The sequence below is a fragment of the Neltuma alba genome, unplaced genomic scaffold, assembly GCF_004799145.2.
Source record: "Neltuma alba isolate B1F8T4 unplaced genomic scaffold, ASM479914v2 tig00010692_pilon, whole genome shotgun sequence".
NCBI lineage: Eukaryota > Viridiplantae > Streptophyta > Magnoliopsida > Fabales > Fabaceae > Neltuma > Neltuma alba.
The window spans coordinates 44,069-67,486 of NW_021635532.1; the positions used below are offsets into that span (position 1 = coordinate 44,069).

General features: G+C 35.5%; 2 protein-coding genes across 2 annotated transcripts; both read left to right on the plus strand.

The window, feature by feature from the left end:
• The first annotated feature begins 15,516 nt into the window (after positions 1–15,516).
• Positions 15,517–20,118, plus strand: LOC114758415 (uncharacterized). Its single transcript, XM_028947451.1, has 6 exons — positions 15,517–15,832; positions 17,111–17,196; positions 17,638–17,859; positions 18,495–18,659; positions 18,988–19,134; positions 19,660–20,118. The coding sequence occupies exons 1-6, from the start codon at positions 15,517–15,519 to the stop codon at positions 20,116–20,118; spliced, it is 1,395 nt and encodes a 464-aa protein (XP_028803284.1).
• A 1,824-nt stretch (positions 20,119–21,942) lies between these two features.
• Positions 21,943–23,085, plus strand: LOC114758416 (uncharacterized). Its single transcript, XM_028947452.1, has 5 exons — positions 21,943–22,041; positions 22,184–22,270; positions 22,357–22,593; positions 22,813–22,977; positions 23,068–23,085. Exons 1-5 carry the CDS (start codon positions 21,943–21,945, stop codon positions 23,083–23,085), a joined length of 606 nt encoding a protein of 201 aa, XP_028803285.1.
• Positions 23,086–23,418: the final 333 nt, after the last annotated feature.

Genomic DNA, 23,418 nt, shown 5'->3' on the forward strand with positions numbered 1-23,418 from the left:
AGTAGCTAGTTTTCTTGTTTTTCGACGTATCAAAAAAAATATTGTGCTTGACATTATATATGCATAAATAAATCCAGATTTCATATTCATTATTTGGCTAACTATTTATTTGCTGAGAACATTCCATTTGGTGCTTTCGTTGACCAACTACTATCATGGCAGAGGCTACACATTTCAAAGACATACAAGGTGAGGTGAAAAATGTGCAGGTTGAGGTGAAAACTTATTAGTACATGGACCAGGTAGAGAAGTCATCAAAGGAAAGAAATGGATGGCATTGAGGCTAATACTAACGCTGGGTTTGATTGGTTGGAATTGACTTTAGATGTTCTGACAAACACTACTTAGCCTCGTTTTGACAAGCTAGAAATGGTGATAGAGAACTTGGGTAAGAATTTGGGCTTGTCGAGCCGCAACTATGAGAAAATGGGAGAGACTTCACATACTGGTGGGGTTCATCTTGGAATGGTCCCTTTGGTTCTGCGAAACCCATTAAACTAGACTGCCCAAAGTTTAGTGGGTGTGGATCCAACTACTTGGATTTGTAGGGCGGAACAGTACTTTGGGTACTACCATACACCAGATATACAGAGGATCATCATCGTCTCTATGAATTATGAAGGAGAGGTTGTGTCGTGGTTTCAGATGCAGTAAAAAGCAAGGATGATTAAGAGTTAGAATTCATTAGTAAGTTCAATAGAGAATGAATATGGACCATCTCCATATGATCAACCTCAAGTTTGTTTATTTAAGTTAATGCAAGCAGGGTCAGCTGATGAGTACTGCAGGGAATTTTTGACTCTGGCCAACTAAACAAAAGGAGTGTTTGAAGAAGCACTATTGGATTGTTTTACGGGTTGGTTGAAACCTGATGTCAAACATTATGTGGTGAGTCAAAAACCATATGATATGATGAGGGCGGCTGAGTTGGCTAAATTGTTTCGTGGTAAAATTGGAATCCTAATAGAAACAAACAAGCCCAATGCGTGATGCCCAAGTAGCGGGGATTCTAAACCCTTCACTACTGTAACTAGCAGTATGGCTTCTTCATCGCCAACAGCAAACAGTAATCTCCCTCTCCTATTACCCACTCCATTGATGAAACTGATGACAACTGTCAAACAAATGTCACCTGTGGAGATATTGATGCAAAGAGAGAAAGGCTTGTGTTATACATGCGATGAGAGGTTTTCAAGAACTCATCATTGTCCTAAAAAACAGTATATGTTGATGGAATCTGACGACAATGAAGGGGATGCATCGGAGATGATGGAACATGTTATCAATTGAGGGAAAGAGGAAGCTATGAGTATCCATCATCTTTCTCTTCATTATTTTCACGGACAATAAGGTAAAGCTACCATCTGATTTGAAGGGTCTATACATGGATCGGTGGTACAAGTTCTATTGGATAGCAGCAGCTCTGATAGTGTCATTTATCCACGGATTATCACATATGAGATTACCTGTTGAAGTGGTGGGTCATGTGAGAGTGATGATTGGAGACAGACATTCCATGAAAGGTGAAGGCATGATTTGAGTTCTCCCTGTCCAAATAGAAGGTCACATGATTGAAATTCTTACTTTTGTACTGCCCATTGTGATGTCAAACATGATGATTGGGGCTTCTTGGATGGCTACTTTGGGTTTGCATTTGGTCTATTATATGATTGGGAACTCTAGCATAAAATTCTTCAATAATGGGACCTTCGTTACTCTTCAAGGGAAAGGTCAACCGTCTATCACAATAGTAGAATTTCATCATTTGCAGCGTCTAGTGCATATAGATGCAGTGTTAGAATTTTTCATGATGCACTTGGATATATAAGAAGAGAACAAGCTGCACTTGGACGAGAATATACCTGGGGATATGCAAAGTTTGTTACAAGGCTATAAGAAGGTTTTTGCTAAACCTAAGGGGTTACCCCAAACAGATCACAGAACATCAGATTTTGTTACAAGAAGACATGAGGCCAGTCAAAGTGAGACCTTATCAGTATCCTTTTAGCTAGAAGGATGAGATTGAGAAGATGGTTAGTGAGTTGCTCTAGGAAGGGTTGATTCAACCTAGTAATAGCTTGTTCTCTGCTCCTGTTATATTAGTCAAGAAAAAAGATGGTACGTGATGGTTTTGTTTTGACTACCAAGCTCTTAATGTTGTCACGATCAAGGACTCTTCCTATGCTCACAGTGAATGAATTATTGGACGAATTAGGGGGCTCCACTTACTATTCTAAATTGGACTTATGATCTGGGTATCACCAAGTACTGATGTATGTTGAAGATAGAGAAAAGACAGCTTTTAGGACCGATCAAGGCTTATATCTAACAAATGCGCCAGCCATATTCCAAGCTCTTATGAATTTGGTTTTTGGACCATTCTTACCCAAATTTGTGTTGATATTCTTTGATGACATCTTGGTCTTTAGTACAAGTTGGCAACAACATTTTGCAGCATGTGGAAGAGGTTCTGAAATTAATGGCTGCTCATCAACTCTTTGCTAAATTATCCAAGTGTTCCATTGGCCGAACCACAGTGGAGTACCTAGGGCATGTTATATATTTATATATGTTTGTGTGCAGCCAGTTATGTGTATGGAAAATCTAGAGTTTTGGAAGTCAAAATCCTATGTTTTGTTTTGTATAGAATTGAGTGTCGAAGAGATTGGGAAAATATGTAATGGGTATTGATGGTCCCTGTTAGAAAATCACAAGTTACAGGTTGTCGGATTTGACCGTTAGTCATTAAGAGGAAATCAGATTCCTTTCCTAATATACCAACCCAGACTCACGCCTCCCTCTACGTGATTTCATTAGAATTTATGATTTATGATAGGAATATTTTCTTTTATTTTGATTGATTGTAATCAGATTATAGGAAGTGTCCGTCACCTATATATACCTATATCGATTCTCGTAAAACAATATACATGAATTATTCAGTGAATTACAAGATGGTATCAGAGCATTAGGCAACGAAAATGGATTCTGAAAATTTCCCACCTCTGTTTGGAAGTATTCGGCCGAACCAGGGAGCATCGACTCCAATCCTGACAGCGTATATGTCGGGTTCAGCTTCTCAAAGTGGGTCAACGGTGACCCAATCCACAACGGGTCCTACTAGCTCTAATGCATCACCGAACTCGCACGTCTCATCGGCCACAACAGAGTTTGCTCTATCAACCGAAACCCAGACAATGACAATCGGGCACAAACTGAACGAAAGCAACTACATGCAATGGTCGCAGAGCGTTCTTATGTATTTAAGGGGCAGACGCAAAGAAAAATATATCAATGGAGAAGCACCTCAACCTTCTCCAACGACACGACTTTTGATACTTGGTTTGCTAAAAATAACTAGGTCATGACCTGGTTATGTAACTCAATGACGTTAGAAATCAGTGAACGTTACCTGCTATTGGGAGTTGGACCTTGTGTGTTTGGTATGGCTCCAATAAATTTAGAAGATAAAATTGTGTATGGTTAGAGAGGAAAGGATTTATAAATAAGGAAAAAGGCAAAAGGAATTAAAGCAAGAAGCCAGATTACTAAATGTTGTTTATAATATTGGTTAAGACTATGTTTTTATATAAATGTATTAGATTGTGCGGATTAAGAAGGGAAGATATTTCAAGTGCTTTCAAATATATAGTATAAATGTAAAAATATTGTCCAAGATTACCAACTATTTAATAAAAAGAATAGAGTTCTTGAGTGGGTTAAGAGAGACTATATTTTCATTAAAAATATAAATGGATTAACTGTTGACCCATCTCCATATAAACCTACATTATAGGATTTGACATTTGTCTGAGCTCACCAAGAAAGCACGCAAGAAAGAAATCAAGAGAAGGTAAAGTTCAAGAAGGGGATTCAGGTAGTGACACTTTCCCTCTTATATACTTATGTAATAGTTTTGTGTGTCTGTTTATGTCATAGTATCTATATTCTTTAGTGAATATATGGTAGATATGTTATCTGATGAACAATTGGTAGTTTGTAGAGCTGTACTCAAGTAAGAGTATGTGAAATTTGCTTTGCATTAAGCTCGTAGAGCTGTGCTCAGTTATGAGTATGTGATGGTTGCTTTGCGTTGATTTAATTGCCATGGCCATGTTTGCTGCAAAGTGTGTGATGTATGAGTATCGTTAATTATATTTGGTTGCAAAGCTTATGATGTATGATCGCTGCTAATTATTATGCTTGGTAGCAAGGGCTATTGATATAGCTTGTGTTTACATGCATTTATGAATTTTGCATAACTGTATGATGGACTACTATTACTATTGAGATTCCTAGAATCTCACCCCTTCCTTCTATGACATATAGCGAAGGCAAGTGACTCAAAGAACAAGAGTAAATTGATAGAAACAAGCTAAAAAGGTTCGAGCTGAAGTCAATAGTATAGTTGGTCATATATAAAATATTTTTGTTTTTTGTTTTACCTATTTGGCTAAAGTATACTTTTGGTTCTGTAACTTTACATAAAGTTTTATTTTGATCCCTTAACTTTAAAAAATAAACTTTTAGTCCTCTAACCCTAGAACTGTTAACAAAAATTGATGATATTGATCTCTTAAATGTTGATAAAACATTACTAAATACTATAATATTAAGTTTAATTTTTAAAACAATCATGATTGTTACAAAAAATCATTTAAGACCAATAATTTTAGAGTTAAAAGACTAAAAGTATACTTTTTAAAGTTAAGAGATTAAACTAAAATCCTACATAAAGTTAAAAAACTAAATGTATACTTTAGTTTTACGTATGTAACTGTAAATATGTAAGAGATTACGGGTTTTGCATATACTTCCATAAGGAGGAGAGCTGCTTTGGTAGCCTACAAGTAAGTGCCATTTGCACTGATGGCTATATAATGGTAGTTCAATAGTGATATCAATAGTTAATTCTATTTATCTTTCGGAATAGAAAAGAGCAAGTGTATGCAATATGCCTAGGAAGAGTATAGTAGCTTGAACGGAGAAATGGTTTTATTGATTTATATATTAACCAAGTGTTGAGCTTTGACAATATAGAGCTCAAATCTTAAGATAAATTCCACCAATCAAGTACTTGAATCACTAGACAGGCTTCATGGTAAGTAAGTTTGAAAAGTTTAGAATTTTTCAAAAAATTTCATTTCCTAACAGGATTGAACAGGAAATGTTTTAAATATACATATATCAAAGAATTTTGTTTTTTTAAGGATTATACGTGGCTTTTAGTGGTTCGAAGGTAATTAGAATAACCCAATTGGTGTATAAAGATAAAGTGTTATAAGAAGACATGTTGAGGACAATCTATTTGAAACATGTCAATGAGTTATCACTAAAAGTTCTCTCTAATAAGCAAACTACAAGCTTAATGTGTTTTTGTTTTGTTTATCGTAACGAGCATAAATTCTTAGGAGAATTATACCCCAAAAGCTAACTGTTATAAAGTTGGGAAAATAAGGCCTCTTATTGTAGCCTTCTAATGTGAGATTCATGACATTTATTTGATGTTTTTTATTTTTTGGGGTGCCCAGCATGCCTCAATTTTTGTGAAAGAAGATAACTACTATGGAGGCAAGGGAACCATGAACGTCTGGAACCCTAAAGTTCCACAGGACGTGGAATGGAGTGTCTCTGCAATTTGGGTTTGAATGATTCTGATAAACAAAAACTCAATGCAATTTTTGCTGGTTGGCAGGTAAAATAAAAAATAAGTTAACCATCAGAAAGCATATGAACATATACAAACGTATTTAATTTTGACTTGCTGGTTTACTTATTGCACAACCAGGTGAATCAATATCTATATGAGGATAATCGAACCAGACTTTTCACATTTTGGACTGAGTTCCAAGTTCTTAATTAGCAGCCCTCCATTTTGGACATATCATTTTTTCGGCCAACCAAAAACTTTTATATAATTTTAAACTTTATATAATTAGTTTATATGATAATAATTTTTTGCTTCAATATACGACAATGATTACTGTCAATTATCGATTTTTATATTTTCAGAACAAAAGATTACTAATTTTTAGTAACTTAAACAGGATAGATGCATTGTAATCTTTAATTTGTTTAATTTGTTAGTGTCCTAGTCAGCTATCAGTCTACATGTACATACACCCCATTATTCAATAGAATTTGATTTCCTATTGGAAATATTATTGGTTCCAATAAGCAATTGGTTGACCTATATGGTTGGCCAGAAAGCGCACGCACCCCCATTTTAGTTTAGTCAATCAGATAATCTAATTTATTCACCTTACTATAACTTTATCAGTCAAGAATATTGCATTTTGTTGGTGGACGCTGGACTTCTTTGGTTCAACTTAAAAATATTCCACATTTCATTTCTTATGATCAATGTAAAATCTTATACACTTTAGAATTACACTGATGATTCGCCATTTTAATTTATTGTGATTCAAAAGCAATAGATAATATCGATGCTATTTCTTTCTTTTTTATATACAACGGAGAAATAACTCATGATACGCGCGTATATTTCAAGAATAAATCGATTATGAAAATTGAGTAATTTCCAAATTAAATTCCAAGTAAAAGTTGAAAAGAGAAACTTAATACGCTGCTGAACAGGTTGATACCCTCAAAAGATGATGATGATAATTATGATTATGATTTTTTTTTAGCTGAAATGGTTATTATTATCATTATTTTTTCTAAAATTTCTCTATATAGATAATGCACAAGATCGAAACGAAGGAAATTGGGAGATGCATAATGATAATGATTGTAACATCCTAATTTTCATATCTCTAATATTTAAACAAACTTATATAGAATAGGTAGAGGTTAAATATATATATATGGAATTAAAATAATTCTGATTTTATGTATGTGTATATATGTGTGAGGAAATGAATAAAATAGCAATGTCCAGTAGTCCCACATTGACTAAATAATAAGAAAATGGATAAAATAGTAATGTTAAGAATCACATCGACTAAATAATGGGAATAGGGAGCTCTAAGAGCCTATATATATGCGGTAGTAGGAGAGAGTTAAAGATAATTAAATAATTTTCGCACAAAACTGAGATAGTCTTCGTAAAGTGCTGTTTACGGGTTTGTGAACCGTTGGATCGGGCTGAATTTTGGTCAGCTAGTCCTAGACTTCATACTCGTTAGTTTCAACAGTTGAATTATCATTTCAATCTCTGAGTTACAAGTTATTAGCTATGTTTTCAACCTATTTTTCTTAGATTTAACAGATAGAGTCTTGAATATTAAACTAGCATTTTTAAGTTCGTTTACTATTAGATTGAGCCACAATTTAAAGGATATTATTATGATAGATAGAAAATTAAATTCAACGATCAGATTAAGGGCTTAACTTTTATAGTGAGAATAACCTAACTCGTATCAAATCTATTTGTCGAAGTCCTTCGAAGATAGAACATAAGTTATAATTGGGGTTCTCTATATAGGTTATGAATTTGGTGATTCAAATGATATAATTTAATAATTAAAGATAACGCAAGTTAAGAGAACCTAGGAATTGAACATAAATCATCACATGTATGTTCTTATAATTACTCCAAACCTTATAAAAAGCCTGTTGAATTAGAATTTCGAGTAACAGCTCAAGGTATTAGAGGGAGCGTTAAAGGTTAGAAATTTGTGAGTAGTTTACTCTGATACTATAGAAATAATATTTTAATTTCAATTGTAAATATAAACCCTATTGTGGCATTTTCGAGTACGGGCCTCGTTTGTGCTTGATTATTAGATAGGAGACCAGGTAACTAAATTTCTATCTATTACATGCATTGGTATGAGGGTGGTGAGTGATTTTATAACCAAGTTTCGTATACATATATTATGTTTTGTATGAACTGTCTTGTGGGATACTGTTTTGAAAAGGATTGAAATCGTTTGTATTGTTAGAAATTAATGATTATGACTATGAGGTGTTATTCTGGAATTCGGTTGATTATGCATATAAATGTGTTATTTTGAACCCTGTGCATCTAGTTTGGGTGGGGGAAGGAGATGTTTGGAGTTATTGAGATTTGTATACTTACCACGTGGTATCGGCCTCCATACGGAGCTCTATGGTTGGCCACTATTATTGTCCCACTAGTTCTTCGAGGGACTGCGACACCCCACTAGTTCTTCGAGGGGGGACCCATGGTCCACCAAGTGCTCTGTGGTCTTTGGCCGGTCCATATCACTCGAGTAGTGAGCTTGTCAGAGTAGCCAGTCAAATGAAAAGAACTTAGCCCATGGGTCCAGTCGACAGAAATAAGGAGGATATAAGGATGAATTTGGGTTCATGGATTTCATATGACATGGTATCTTCATTGATGTTTATATCTTTTGAATAAATGAAAAGTATGTTATCTCTTTTGAAATCATCAGTTGCATGATATTGGCAGATATATCTGACCTATATGGTTATTGTGAGTTCAACTGTTAGATAAGTGTCTATTGACTATTATTAACTCTGTGTATCCCACTTGACACCTCGCTAGCTCATGCTAGTGTGTGTGATAGGTAGGGATTTAGTTACTGAGACGTTGTCTCATCCCTATTGTTTAACATTTTTCAGGTGAAGCTTTAGAGGAGGGACGTTAGGAAAGGCTCAGGAGGAGTAAAGCTACATTAGCAACTTGTAGCGTCTCCTCGATTTATGAGCTATGTTATATCCCATATATTGCCACCTTAGGATAAATTGTTTTTAATTGATTCATGCATTATAATGTCTTATATCCTTTGAGTTGTACTATTGTGGTATGTGTGCTGGTAGTTGGCTAGAGGCTTAGGATCGCATGTGATTTGTTTATGAATTTATTATAAAGTATGAATTAAGAGTTAATTCTTACTATTTTGATTTATGAGCTATATTATATATTGTTTTGTAACCATATTAGATGAGATTGATCATTTCTTACATAGGTTGTATTTGAATGAGTTAAGAAAAGTTCTTTTATCCGTGATAGGATGTATGATTGGGTGCTGCTCTTTTCTATCACGGATAACATTATGATATGGTTAGTTAGTGTAGATGACTGTGATATAATTTGGGTTCATATTTAGCATGGTTTCGTTATAAAAAGCTATTTCTTAAAGTTACTATATATATTAAAAAAAAAAAGGGTTAAGTTTTTTAGTTTATTTAGGAAGGTTGTTTCAATGATCACTAAGTTTTGTCTGCTAATCCTAAGATGACTTAGTCAATTACTTTGACAATTCCAACAGCTGCGATGTCGTCCCCAATCGATATTTTGATGATTGGAGCACCCACTTCTATCATGGTGGTCTTGGAAGAAAACCTAATTGTCCACGATTATCAATCCAGAATTTGGCACACAAAAAAAAAGAAAGAAAGAAAAGATGTCACTGATGTACAGTCCTTCTCGTAGTTTTTGGTTTAATTTTGCAATAGTAACGTCTCAATATATAGAATCATTGTTGAAAGATGTAGTAGTGACTTTCCAAGCAGAAAAGCAAAATGCATTATTTTCAGTGTTATTGTATTTCCGTATATACTATGATAAGTTCTAAATATAAGAACTAGTTAAAAATTTAATTTAATCATAAATATAAGATTCTAATCCGCTTTTTCTCCTATATTTATTTATTTTTTCATAAATAGTTCTCATGGTCATTATACATATTAAATGATGTTTCATTCTAATATACATGATTAATGAGGATATTTTAGGAAAGATAACTCTCATTTATTACAAATAATTAATTTAACTAATTTTGTTGGTATTCACAAATTACTTATCTAATTCTTATATAAGGGATCATATTACAAAATGTTCAACTTGTTCTTTATCCTCACCGCACTCTCTTATTTGGTTTGTGAATATATCTTCAAGTGAACAAATAATAGATATTACCTGATAACGCCCAATTTCTAGGCCTATAGATTATTCTGGAGGTCACTTCTTCTTCTTGAAGGGCCACGGTTTAAACTATGCAAAGAAGGAACATAGTTATACACGACTCATCGCACCAATAAACTAAAAGCAGATGTAGCAATTTATAAAGAAAGACTCTGACCTCGAAATCAAAGTCAATGGCAGGAGCGAGTGATAGCGATGGGGGCGGAGGAGGTATTGGTGATGGCAATTGGGGAAGGGGAAGAGAGAGGGACAAAGGAGGGGTGCTCGGAGATACCACTGTGGAATTCAAGTTTGGGTCTGACAATGGAACCAGAAAGGAGACTGCTGGTATGAAGGAGAAAGCTTCTATGATCCCCACAAAGAGAGGCTCCTTTGTCGTACAAAGAGAAACTTTTATCTTTGGGGTGTGGTGGGTTTTTGGTTTTGTATGACGAGAATGAAGACATAGTTAACGGATGGAAATTGTTTTTCACGAAGAAGAATCAAGATACAACAGTCGATGTGGATGTAGAAGATGTAGAAGGGGTCGAAATTGAAGGTACTACCATCAAACCACGATACCTCAAACTTAAAGTCTCGGCCGACCAATATATTGCTTGGTGTCAACCTTGGTTGAATTCCTTGATCATTAAGTTGCTAGGGGTGTAGGTTCCAAAACATATCTTGATTGATCGAGTTCGTCGAATGTGGAAACCTAGAGATCCTATGAAGGTGACCCCACTTAGGAATGATTAATATATTGTGTCTTTTACTAGTCGAGAAGATAGGGACGACGCTTTCTAGGAAGGGCCTTGGATGATTGATGATCATTACTTAATTGTGTAATGGAGACCGAATTTTAACCTGTGAAAAGCAGATGTGCAGCATAAGATAGCGGCATGGGTTCGTATTCCTGATCTTCTGATGGAATTCTACAATGTGGAATACCTAGGAATTATTGTAAACATGATAGGAAAAACTATCGAAATGGATCACTCTACTTCAATTTATGATAAAGGGGGGTTTGCTCGTATTTGTGTCAAAATTGATCTTCATCAACCTCTGTTACTGGCTTTCATGGCATTTGGTGAGGAGTGGCAATTAGTTTATGAGGGTCTTCATCAGGTATGCTTTCAGTGTGGAAAATATGGCCATAAGAAACATCAATGTCCCCAGGCTCTAAACTCGTTCGGCACAGAGAATGGGAGTAATAGTGCAGGGAATGAGAACGAATGAGGGAAGAAATTACAGTCTCCGGTGGCCGGAATTATGACAATGATAGCAGATACACACTTAGGACCCAGATGTTGGTTAGCTGAGATTTCTGACACAATATTGGGGTGGCGGGAAAAAGGGATATGATGGAGGATATATAGGAGAGGAAAAGAAGGGATATGATGGAGCGAATAAAGGAGCAGATCATAAGGGATATGGAGAATAACAAGGGGAAGACTGGGAATCAATCAAGGACCAAGAGAGTTTATAGACCTGTGGGAGAGAAGAAGGATAAACAAGAGAAAAAGTCAACTATATTTAGTAATGATCGAATATTTGGGGATACGAGGAAAAGAGAATGACTTGGAAAAGGCAAAAAGTCAACATAAGTAAGGGATCAATCTTAACGAGCAGCCTGTGGAATTGTTCAACCCATTTACCTCCCTTCAAACTAGACTGTTGGAGGGTGAGGCCCAAAACCAATCCCTTGAGTTTGATCATATCAATACTGGGCCAAACCCAATTACACGAAACTCTTTTGGACCCAACGACACACAAGCTGTACAAAGCATGGCTCGTTTATTTCTACTGAATCGTGAATCTGATGTTAATGCATCAAGGATACAAGATGGGGATATAATGATAAGTGGGGTCCACGAGCATGTTTTACAAAGCGAGATTATGCATACTCAGATGGATGTTGTCCAAAAGAGGGACATTGAAATTTCCTAGACACCTACTATTGTTTCTTTATGAATTTCATGATTTAGAATTCCATGGGTACAAGCGCGAAGACATTTCCCAGCCTAATACAAGAACTTAAAAAACATTTTTGTTTGGATTTTCTTGTTTTGGTTGAGACTCGATCAAATAAAAAAAAACTGAAAGTCGAATTGGGAGATTTGGTTTTCAAGATTATACTTATATTGCAGCAGAGGGGTACAGTGGTGGAATTTGGTGTCTCTGGAATAGTGGGGTTTGTAAAGTTGAAGTGATGGAATGTCACCATCAATTCTTGCATTTATACATTGAAAATTCTAGAATGGAACGTTGTTTCTTTACTGTTATTTACGCTAGTCCTCCCGTGGTGGGTCACTGTATCTTGTGGGAGGAACTTCAACATCTTGAACGTGACATACATGAACCGTGGGTTATAGGGGGTGATTTTACTGCGACACTCTTTTCTTCTGAGAGATGCAAAACTACTCCTAATGGCACAACCATTGACTATGATTTCAGCACGTGGTATGATGAGTCTTCATTTACGGATATTGGCTTCGTGGTGCCATGTTATATATGGAAGAGGGGTAGCACCGAAGCGCGTCTTGATCGGTTTCTTGCTAATGAAGCTTGGTGTCACCTTTTTCCTAATGCTAGAGTCTCTCATTTGCCCTCATACAAGTCAGATCATCACCCCATCCTTCTCCAACTGGATCGTTGTGTTGAACGTCGTAGTCGACCGTTCCGGTTTATTGCTTCGTGGGTCCTCTACGAGGATTTTAGCGAGTTCATTCTGGATAATTGGATTGATGATATTGAGTAGAACCAGAACTTGAATCAGTTTGCATAGGCTTGTAGCTCCTGGAATAGACATGTCTTCGAGCATACAAAAAGAAGGAAGAGAAAACTGTTAAGGCGTATGGATGGAATCAACATAGGTTTGGAACACGACTTAAACAGTGATTACTATGAAGAGATTTTAGTTTAGTCATGGAAAGAGTTTGAGGAAGTCTTGGTTCAAGAGTCCCTTTTATGGGCACAAAAGGCAAGAGTGGACTGGGTGTATACGGGGATAGGAATATGAAGCTCTTCCATTCTCGAGCAAATAAGCGACGAAAAATAAATAAAGTGGATGCTATCCGTTTGGAGAGGGGAGAATGGTGCTATGACCTTGAGGTATTAAAACGAGAAGCTACCTCTTTTTCTGCTTCCTTATTTATTGAAGATCTTTCTTCAAGAGACCCGCTGCGCTGTGATGTTCACTTTCTGGAGCTTGATGACGTAGAAGTGTGTCCTTGTGGTCGGTATGTGGAAGAGTCAGAAGTTAAAGAGGAGCTGTTTAGTATGGGAGCACTGAAATCGCCAGATCTGGATGGTTTCAAAGCTTTTTTTTTTTTTTAATCAAACTCAATAGGATACGGTTAGGAATTCGGTAGTAAGCTATGTCAAGCATATTTTCTCTAACCCAGTAGATGTTAAAAAGATCAATGGGACTTTTGTTGTGTTAATCCCTAAAAAAGACCCTCCAGCAACATTCAAGGATCTTCGGCCCATCAGTCTTTGTAATGTGGTTTATAAAGTGATTATCAAAATTGTGGCCAATACATTGAAAGTTTTTCTTCCTCTCGTAATCTCCCCCAATCAATGTGGTTTTGTCCTCGGCACCATGGCTCAGATAATATTATAGTTGCTCTAGAGGTTATTCACTCCATGCGTTCTATGAAGGGGAAAAAAGGTTTTTATGGCCATTAAGATCGATCTTAAGAAGGCTTATGATTGAGTTAATTAGGATTTTTTGATTCAAAGTTTGAAGGAAATGAATATCCCCTCTAATATTACTACCCTTGTTGAGAGTTGCATTAGTTCGGCTTCTTTGCAAGTCCTTTAGAATGGCAATAAAGCGGAGGCCTTCAATCCCTCAAGGGGGGTACGACAAGGGGACCCAATGTCTCCTACCTTTTTGTCATCTACATGGAAAAGCTCACTCATCTTATTCAAGAGAATATAATTAAAAAGGCTTGGCGGCCAATCTGACTTACTAAGAATGGCCCACCTATTTCGCATCTCTTCTTTGCGGATGATATTATTCTATTTGCGGAGGCCTCTCTGGAGCAAGCGAACCTGATTAAGAACTGCCTAGATACTTTCTGCAGCTCCCTTGGTCTGAAGGTTAATTTTTTGAAGACTCATGTTTGTTTCTCATCCAATGTTAACCATAACAGGTGTTCGGAAATTAGTGCCTTTTTGGGATTCACCTCAACGGTTGATTTAGGCAAGTATTTCGGAGTTCCACTTCTGCATAAGAAGGTAAATAAAGAATCTTTTAAAGAGATTGTGGATAAAGTGAAGTATCATCTTGACCAGAGGAAAACGACTTCACTGTCCCTCGCTAGGAGGACTACTTTAATTAGCCCGGTGTCTTCTGCTATCCCGAGCTATGCTATGCAAACGACATCTCTCACAGCTACTTCATGGGACACCCTTGACAAGCTTAATCAGAATTTTCTCTGGGATCATACGAAAGAAAGGAAGAAGGTCCCTCTAGTGGCTTGGGATGCTATTTGCCAACCTAAACAAAAAAAGGGTCTCAGTCTGAGACATGCCAAGCTGCAGAATCATGCACACCTTATGAAAATTGGCTGGAAACTAGTGCATTGTCGTGATGATTTCTGGGTGCGAGTAGTTCGAGATAAATACTGATGTGGCAACGATCTTCTGCCAAAGATTGACATAGAGCAAAATGGGTCAAATGTATGGGTGAGTATCAAAAAGACATAGAAAAAGGCAGAAGATGGGATAGAACTTCTTGCTAATAGGGCTATGGCTAGATGGAAGCACGATCGTAGTGGAGTGCTCACAGTGAAGTCGGTGTATAAACAGCTCACTATTGCTGACTCTGCTATGGATCCGCTTTGGGGACATATCTGGAAGCTCCGTGCACCCCAACGATGTCATACAACATTATGGCTTGCAGCTAGAAAGGGTCTTCTAACTAATGCTAATGCAAACGAAGCATGTCGAATGATGATATATGCCCGATCTATAAAGGAGAAACTAAAAGTGTTCTGCATGTATTCTGGGACTATTATGAGATGAAGCTTTTATGGAGCAAACTCATTCACCGTTCAAAGTGGAAGTTGTTTTTTGACTCTACTTTAACGCTGCATGAATGGCTAAGAAGGAATATATCTACTCAAGCAATAAATGGAGAAGATTGGAAGGAGCTTTTCTCTGTCATATGCTGGTGGCTTTGGCGTAAAAGAAATCTCTTTGTGTTTCAAGGACAAAAGGTTAATAATGACGCTATTATGGCAAATTCTATTGCTCTCCTGGACAGCCTGAAGCAGACCCAATGTCATTTATCTGGGGCCTCTCTCTTGGGTATTTGTTTACACACTAATAACCATGGTTGGCAACCCCTAGCTCAAGGATGGATCAAGTTGAATGTAGATGGAGCCTTTTCCCCCACAAGTCTTGCATTTGCATGTGGTGGTCTTCTTCGGAATAAGGCTGGTAATTCCATTCATGGGTTTATCTACATAGTAGATGACGGAGATGCACTCCATGCAGAGTTATAGGCATGTCTCCATGGACTAAAACTTGCATGGGATAGTGGACACCGGCAAATTACGCTGGAATCTAACTCCGGCAGTGCACTGGAACTTATCGCAGCCCATCCAAACGAACACCATATGGATTATCGTGTTCTTTAGGAGATCAGATCGATGCTGCACAAGGAATGGGATGTTAAGACACAACATGTTCGAAGGGATAATAACAAAGCAGCTGATTATCTTGATAAGGAGGGTCTTACAGTTTTGTGTGGCCTTCATGTAGTTACTTCTACACCTACTGCATTGCTGGCTATTATAGAGGTTGATCGCGAAGTTTTGTGCAACTACGGCGGACTGATGGAAAGCTTCCCGTTTTATCCAAAAAACAAAAAAAAAAAACTAAAAGCTGATGTTTATAACTACCTATGGGATGGATCAACTAACTTTTCTGGACATATGAGCTACAATAACAACCTAATCACATATTGTTAGCATGTTCAAGTGTAAGTAAACTTAAGTTAATATACGATGTTTCCCACCAGATAAAATTGGGCTTAGTGAGTAATATATAGTAAAGTGAAATTAATGACTCATAAAATTGAGCCTTAAATTATGAGTTAAGGTGTGATGTTCTTTACTAGTTTATTATTCCTTTATTTTGAGTTTTGCTCCCTATTTCTTACCTATGTCTGGTACGAGGGAGTTAGGGTGTGTAGATGGAATGGAAGAGAAAATTTTAATAAACTTAATTTTTTAAAAAATTAGGGAAGTGAGGTTGTAAAATTTTAATAAAGGAAAGATGTAAGATAAAAGAGTAAGCAAAATTAGTTAAAAGCTCTTAACCACAGTTCTTTAATTGTTTTTTTTAAAATAGAGTTCATTAAAATTTTCTCCTCTCTCCTATTTCTTTTATTTTCCTCGTACCAAATGGACCTTCAAACTTAATAAGTAACATCTAATAGGTGAAAAGACCCATAAATTTAAGTCCCAGGGTTGCAAAGATGTCGTGTCAACTACTTATCACCCATTTATTTATTCTCTCCCCCTATTCCAAGTTTCACTCCCCTCCCTTATCCGTATAATGTCCTAACGAGTAAAGCAATATTTAACATAGTTGAAAAATAGTCAATCTTTTTCATAAAAAATTTATATTTTGAAAATTTTAAAATAAAAATGAAAGGACTAATTAAAAAACCCTTTTATACATCCTCTTAATAAAGAGTGATATTTTGAAATCTGAAGTAGGAGATGGAGAGAAAATATGTTCGAAGAGAGCAAGATTGAAAGGAAGAAGAGGTAGAGAGAGAGATAATTAAAAAAGACTTATCTTTATAGTTGTAAGTACACATCGCTCGTAACACTCAAAGTTATATACAACAGTAAGTTTGACATTTTTATATTATTCTCATAATTTCATCATCACAGAAGGATCAATATGCCAGTTTAATTCCCACCTAGACGACTAATCATCTAGTGATTGCGAGTCAAGCAGCAATATTGTTATTGGGTTGCTCGATCAATCAAAGTAAAATAAAGAATCAAAATACAGATGCCATTTGGAATAAAAATCTCCTCAAGAAAGGATAATCAAGTAATTTCCAGAAAGCACAAATCATCCTATAAATTTGTGCTCCATCAAGTCTTAGAGTATCCATTGAGAATTTTGGTTTAGGTTCAATGGCGGACAAACTAGGAAATCAGAAGACTTGGATGGTGAGTATGATTTTCTTCTTGTTGTTGTGTTTTGTTCACATGACAATGGCAGGTCAAGAAACAGTCAACAAAGCTAAGGAACTAGAGGTTGAGCAACTTTTGAAGAGGTTGAATAAACCAGCCGTTAGATCCATTAAGGTTACAGTTTAGCTCCCTTCCACTATTTTTGGTTAATTATGATTGACATTTAAATTCAAAAATTTGACCACTATTCATTCAATTTTAACTTTGTGTTTGACTACCAATTTGCAAACTTAGTTTCATTTTATGTGAAAGAAGAGATTATATGATTCATTATGCTTTGGCAGTTAACGTTCTTATATAGTAGAATATCAAGAACATGCATTATGCTAATTTTTGTCGAGTTCCACTTAAGAAGAAATTCATATATTTCTGGGTTATCATTATAATCGACTGCGTACATATTTTAAATCAACCAGCTTTGGATCATCCGAAGTCGAAGAATCACAAAATTCAGGTAAAATAATTTATTTTGATTATTTTTCCTTTTTGTTATATAAATTGGATTTTCTCGCCTACAATTCTGAGGCTAATAATTGTATTCTATATTCGATGAAGATGAGGCCAACATTCTATCCAAAAAGAAGCAATTTTTCACAATCAAACCCAATTGCTCAATTGTGGCACCAAAGTGGAAATTGTCCAAAAGGAACCATTCCGATAAGAAGAACAACAAAAGATGACGTATTGAGGGAAGATTCTATCCGTCAATTTGGGAAGAAAATCAACCAGACCATTCCTGATCTGTCTGGATCATTATACTCTAGTAATGACCACGAGGTACTAATATTGCCAGTTATAAATTTCTACAGATTAAAAAAAAAAGATAGAAAATCAGTATGCAAGTCCCTCGCTATAATATTTTCACCTCATTTTTAATTCAGTTCTAATTATAGTTTTTCCTTTTCATATGGTCCTTATAGTTCCCTTAATAATAGGTATTAGTCCCTATGCTCATTATTTGTTAGTTTGTAAGAGGAAGGGCATGACTAACCATAATGACATGGTTCTCATATGCGCTCGACATGCATCTGAATTAATTTACCATGTTGATTTAAATACAATCATCAAAACCAGCCAGATTAGATTATATAAGGATGCGTAAGGAGACAACTATGAACATAACAATGTATTTTTATGTTGATAATAAAGAAATTTTATTTTTCCAAAAACTTTTTTATTTTGTATTTTGTGACAACTTACTTGCATTTTTAGTTAGTATTCACATAAGCTCTAATTAACAGATTATTAGCATAAGAACTAAAACCTATAATTGGGACCTAACTAAACATCCAGTGAAACCATAAGAACTGGCCAATTAATTTTTCCCAAAAGACTTGTTTGTGTAGGAGTTTTACATGTATAGATTATATCATTATATTTTTTTGTTGTTTCGTTGTGTTTGGTGCCTCTAGTATGCCATAGCTGATTTGAGAGGAGATAGATATTATGGAGCCCAGGCATCCATAAACATTTGGAAGCCCCATGTTCAAGAATCCAATGAATTTAGCCTCTCTCAAATTTGGATTGTGAATCGTGATGATTCTAATAAGGTTGAGACCATCGAATCTGGTTGGCAGGTATATATACTTGTATATGTATATATATTCCATATATAATTTCTTTGACATCACATGCACATGGATGAGTACATTTCTATATTTCTTTTCAAGGAATACTATTTTTGATCTGTCTGTTCCTTGGTTTAGAAAATCAGATCTATCAAGGACTATATGGGGATGATAACCCCAGACTTTTTATATATTGGACAGTAAGTTGAAATCTCTCTTACCAACCTAGCTATAATTTCTTGTGTCCTCAAATAATTGTATTTGTTGTTATATATGAATTAATTACTGTTATTATTTTTAATACACACACACACACACCCCTTTTTCTTGCCCACAGAGCGACTCATATGACCGCACTGGATGTTACAATCTTGGCTACTCTGGCTTTGTTCAAGTTGATAATAAAGTAGCAGTTGGAGGCAGCCTGCAACCATTCTCTGTATATGGTGGTTCTCAATATGCATTCTCCATCCTTATCTGGAAGGTAAGGTCGTTTTGAAAACAGAAAACCAAACAAGTGTACATAAATGATTAATTTTATTGGCTCAAACATACAAGTTAAATGGCTAAAACTTGAAGAACTAAGGTAAATGAGCTAAAGTTCATTCATTGAGTTATAACCAAATCAAAAGTACATAAATGATCAATTATGATTAACCCGTTCTTTTTCCTTCTTGCAATCGAGAAAATCGGGTAAAAAGTTTCTATTTGAAAATTTTATTGGCAACAAAGATCTTATATATTTTTAGGCATAAAAAGTACGGGTACTTTGTAGGATTTCATAAACAGACGATACTTATACTCAAATTTAGATGTTTCTAGTAAATAAAATTTCTAAATAAGGACTGTTCACCGATTTTCTCTTCGTGATAAAACATATAGCCCTTGAGAAATCCAAACAATTCATATCAGCAGTAATAAACTGAAAGAAACCCTAATGGCATAATATCATATGAATCCCTGTTATTGGGAAAAAATATAACAATAATTATGATGATGGATGGGGCAGGATCCACGAAGTGGAAACTGGTGGATGTTACTTGGGAATAGTATATTTGTGGGATATTGGCCCGCTTCTTTGTTCAATCATATGTCTGGGAGTGCATCAAATGTGCAGTGGGGAGGTGAAATAGTAAACAGAAGGTCTTATGGCCAGCACACCACAACAGGAATGGGAAGTGGTTATGTCCCTCAAGCAGGTTTTGGAAAGGCTAGCTTCCACAAGGACGTTTCTACTGTTAATAGAAATAATCATCTTGTGTCTCCAAGTAATTTTGACACTTACGCTAGCAATGCCAAGTGCTATGATATTACCCCATTTGGTCATTCTAATGACTGGGTGGCCTACTTCTTCTATGGAGGTCCTGGAAGAAACCGAGACTGTCTGAAGAAAAACTATATGAGAAGTTTAAAAAGTCTAAATCTATCTAGTTGTGTCAAGGGAATAAAGAAAGGAATTGTGGCGTGAGTATTATAACTGCGTGATGGGATCTGTATCAGATAAGGCTTGATAAAAACAAGTCTTCATAATTAAGAATGTAATATTATGTAGTGGGACATTATGCAATGTCATATTGTGATATCCTTTGACCCAGAAAAATCATATTGTGTTACTAGCTTCAGTTTTTAATATAAAACCTACTTGACTAATTTGGAGAGATTAAAAAAGTTAATGCTTTTGCATTAAAACAACAAAAGAGTACATACAACAGAAACTAACAGCCCTATCCTTCATCAACATCTGTCTCCTGAGCAAGAAATGGAGGTTGATCAAGGAGCAAAAATTTCCTAATCCTATGAGCCAACTTAGCAAGCCTATTAACAATAGTTAGATGATCCTTGTACACACGAGTAATGTTAACTTGCCAATCTCTATAAATATTAAGTCTGGCCTCATCCACCACATTCTTAAAAGGGTGATCTCTATCACAGCCTCTAAGGCAAAAATTAATCGCTTTGATACAGTTAGAGAGTAAAATGATTTTCCTGTGGCCGTATATGAATCTAATTAGCTCTACAATGGCCTGTGGAACTGCAATCAGTTTACAACTAAATCCAAAAATGCATCTGTCATGTGAGAAAGCTACTAAATGACTTTAAAGTATTTTATATTTATTATTTTTTTCCAAACTAATTTAACTCACTTTTGATTTATAATCTAATGATATATATAAGTATTTATAATTAAGTAATTTAGTAATTTTTTTAATTTCTCCAAATTAGTTAATTGGATCTTATATTAAGGACTGGAATATGTGCATACAATGCAAGGGTTCTGCATACACACACACATAAATATATGTGTGTGTATTGTATCATAATATTGACTGATTTTATAAATTACTTTTATATTTCACAAAAAAAATTAATTTTATGATTATTAAAAAAAATTTATTTAAAGTTTCAAATGGATTGGTTCTTAAAATAATGATATTATGGAAAAAAATAATGGGTAATAGATTACTACTCTTTTTTTTTTCTAAAAAATATTTCTTATCCCACGGATTATCTTCAGTAAATATGATACTTTAAATGAAGATAATTGCAACATTGTTAATAAATAAATATTTTTATGTTAAAACTTCTTATTTTTTGTATTGGGCCTAACTTGGCCAGTACTTGCCCATCTCAATCCAGACCCAGTCATCCCCAAGCTAGGGTTAAACATGAGCTGCAATGGTCGGACTCGACCAAACCAATCCATACACCGACATGCAAGTCTCTCCTTGTTGTACGAGGAAAATTTTCTCTTTATAACCAATTGAAACACATGAAAAAAATTTGTAAGAGGTGCTTTTTTATTATTTGCAAATTGCAAGTCTTTTTTACAGATTTTGCAATCATCCTTAGTTACTTTTAAGGATTTTTCACATTTGGCAACTTTTACTTTTCAAAATAAATTATAGATTAAATGACCAAACATTTATATATATTTACCGTTAAATAAACCAAATCCCGATGTGGAAAGAGAGGAATTAATCAAATCCCCATGATTGCTGGGTTAGGAATCCCCTTGATCTAGACATTAAAAAAATTTCCTTTATTCGATGCATTTTTTAATCCTTGTTACCAGATTCATCTTGCAAGGAAAATCTTGTCAAGAAGGATAATACAAAATAATTTGAGATTGTAATAGCACAAATCAGCCTATAAATTCCTGTGTCATTATCTTGAATAACCACTTGGGAACTTCCACAAAAGGTACTCCATATTTCTCACCAGGGCGAACAAATTAAGAAATAAGAAGACTTGGTTTGTGTTCTGCTTCCTGTTGCTTTTTGTCCAAATGACGATGGCAAATCGAAACCTCAAAGATGGTAATTCTATTCAGAAACATGATGCTCAGAAGCTTTTGAAGAAGTTGAACAAACCGGCTGTTAAGACTATCAAGGTAGACATATGCGTGTGTGTATATAAAGCAAGCAAGCAAGTGTTTTTTTTTTTTTTTGGTACTTTTACTGAAGATTTGAAATGATTTGTGGGTTTTAGAATTTACGAGGCTCTGTGCTAACAATTTGTATGATTAAATGCAGAGTCCTGATGGAGATATAATTGACTGTGTTGACATTTTAAAACAACCGGCTTTCGATCACCCAAAACTGAAAAATCACAAAATTCGGGTACGAGGTTTCCCTTTTGTTTTACTATTTCTCTGGTTCAAATTTTGAAATCAGGCAATTATTAATTATTTCTTACATGATTGAAGATGAGGCTCAGCTCTTACCCAGAAGGGATAGTATTTGAAGAAAGCAACGTGGCATCAAGATCAGCACCAATTCCTCAACTTTGGCACCAAAGTGAAAGTTGTCCAGGAGGAACCACTCCTATTAGAAGAATAACAGAAGAAGACATATTGAGGACAAGTTCTACCCAACAATTTGGGGAGAAGAATCACCAGACAAGCCATCTACCTTCATACACTGGCGGTCAACGTGTCAACGAGGTATCACTAAATGTGGTCTCTCTAATAACCAGACTACAAGCCTAGTGTGTGTTTTGTTTTGTTTATTGTAACGAGCATAAATTCTTAGGAGAATCACACCCCAAAAGCTAGCTGTTAGAGTTGGGGAACAAAGGCCTCATCAGGCTTCTCATTGTAGCCTTCTGATGCGAGATTTATGACATTTATTTGATGTTTTTATATTCTTCTTGGAGCGTCCAGCATGCCTCAATTTTTGTGAAAGGGGATAAATATTATGGAGGCAAGGGAACCATGAACGTCTGGAACCCTAAAGTTCCACAGGACGTGGAATGGAGTGTATCTGCAATTTGGGTTATGAATGATGCTGATAAACAAAAGCTCAATGCAATTTTTGCTGGTTGGCAGGTAAAATAAAAAACATAAGTTAAGCATTAGAAAGCATATGAACATATACAAACGTATTTTGACTTGCTGGTTTACTTTTTGCACAATCAGGTGAATCCATATCTATAGGGGGGATAATCGAACCAGACTTTTTACATTTTGGACTGTGAGTTCCAACTTCCAAGTTCTAGCAGCCCCACAATTATATTCTTCTTCTTGCTTTTTAAAATTAAATTTCTTTTTGGTAGTGTCATTGATATTTTCTTAATATTTGTGATATGAAAGAATCATAATGATAAAAGCTCAGGATGTTATGATCTTCGTGTTCTGGCTTTGTCCAACTTAACGCTGGAATAGCCGTTGGAAGCACCATCAAACCCTTATCTGTATACATTGACACAAATTCCCAGTACGATATCACCATTGATCTGGAAGGTACCATTTTTTGTGATATGAAGAATG

Coding starts and splice junctions, on each gene's coding strand:
- LOC114758416 (XM_028947452.1), top strand. CDS start 21,943: ATGGCAAATCGAAACCTCAAAGATGGTAATTCTATTCAGAAACATGAT. Junction 22,042..22,183: donor CGGCTGTTAAGACTATCAAG/GTAGACATATGC, acceptor GATTAAATGCAG/AGTCCTGATGGAGATATAAT. Junction 22,594..22,812: donor GCGGTCAACGTGTCAACGAG/GTATCACTAAAT, acceptor TGGAGCGTCCAG/CATGCCTCAATTTTTGTGAA.
- LOC114758415 (XM_028947451.1), top strand. CDS start 15,517: ATGCTGCACAAGGAATGGGATGTTAAGACACAACATGTTCGAAGGGAT. Junction 15,833..17,110: donor TAACAACCTAATCACATATT/GTTAGCATGTTC, acceptor TGACAATGGCAG/GTCAAGAAACAGTCAACAAA. Junction 19,135..19,659: donor TCTCCATCCTTATCTGGAAG/GTAAGGTCGTTT, acceptor TGGATGGGGCAG/GATCCACGAAGTGGAAACTG.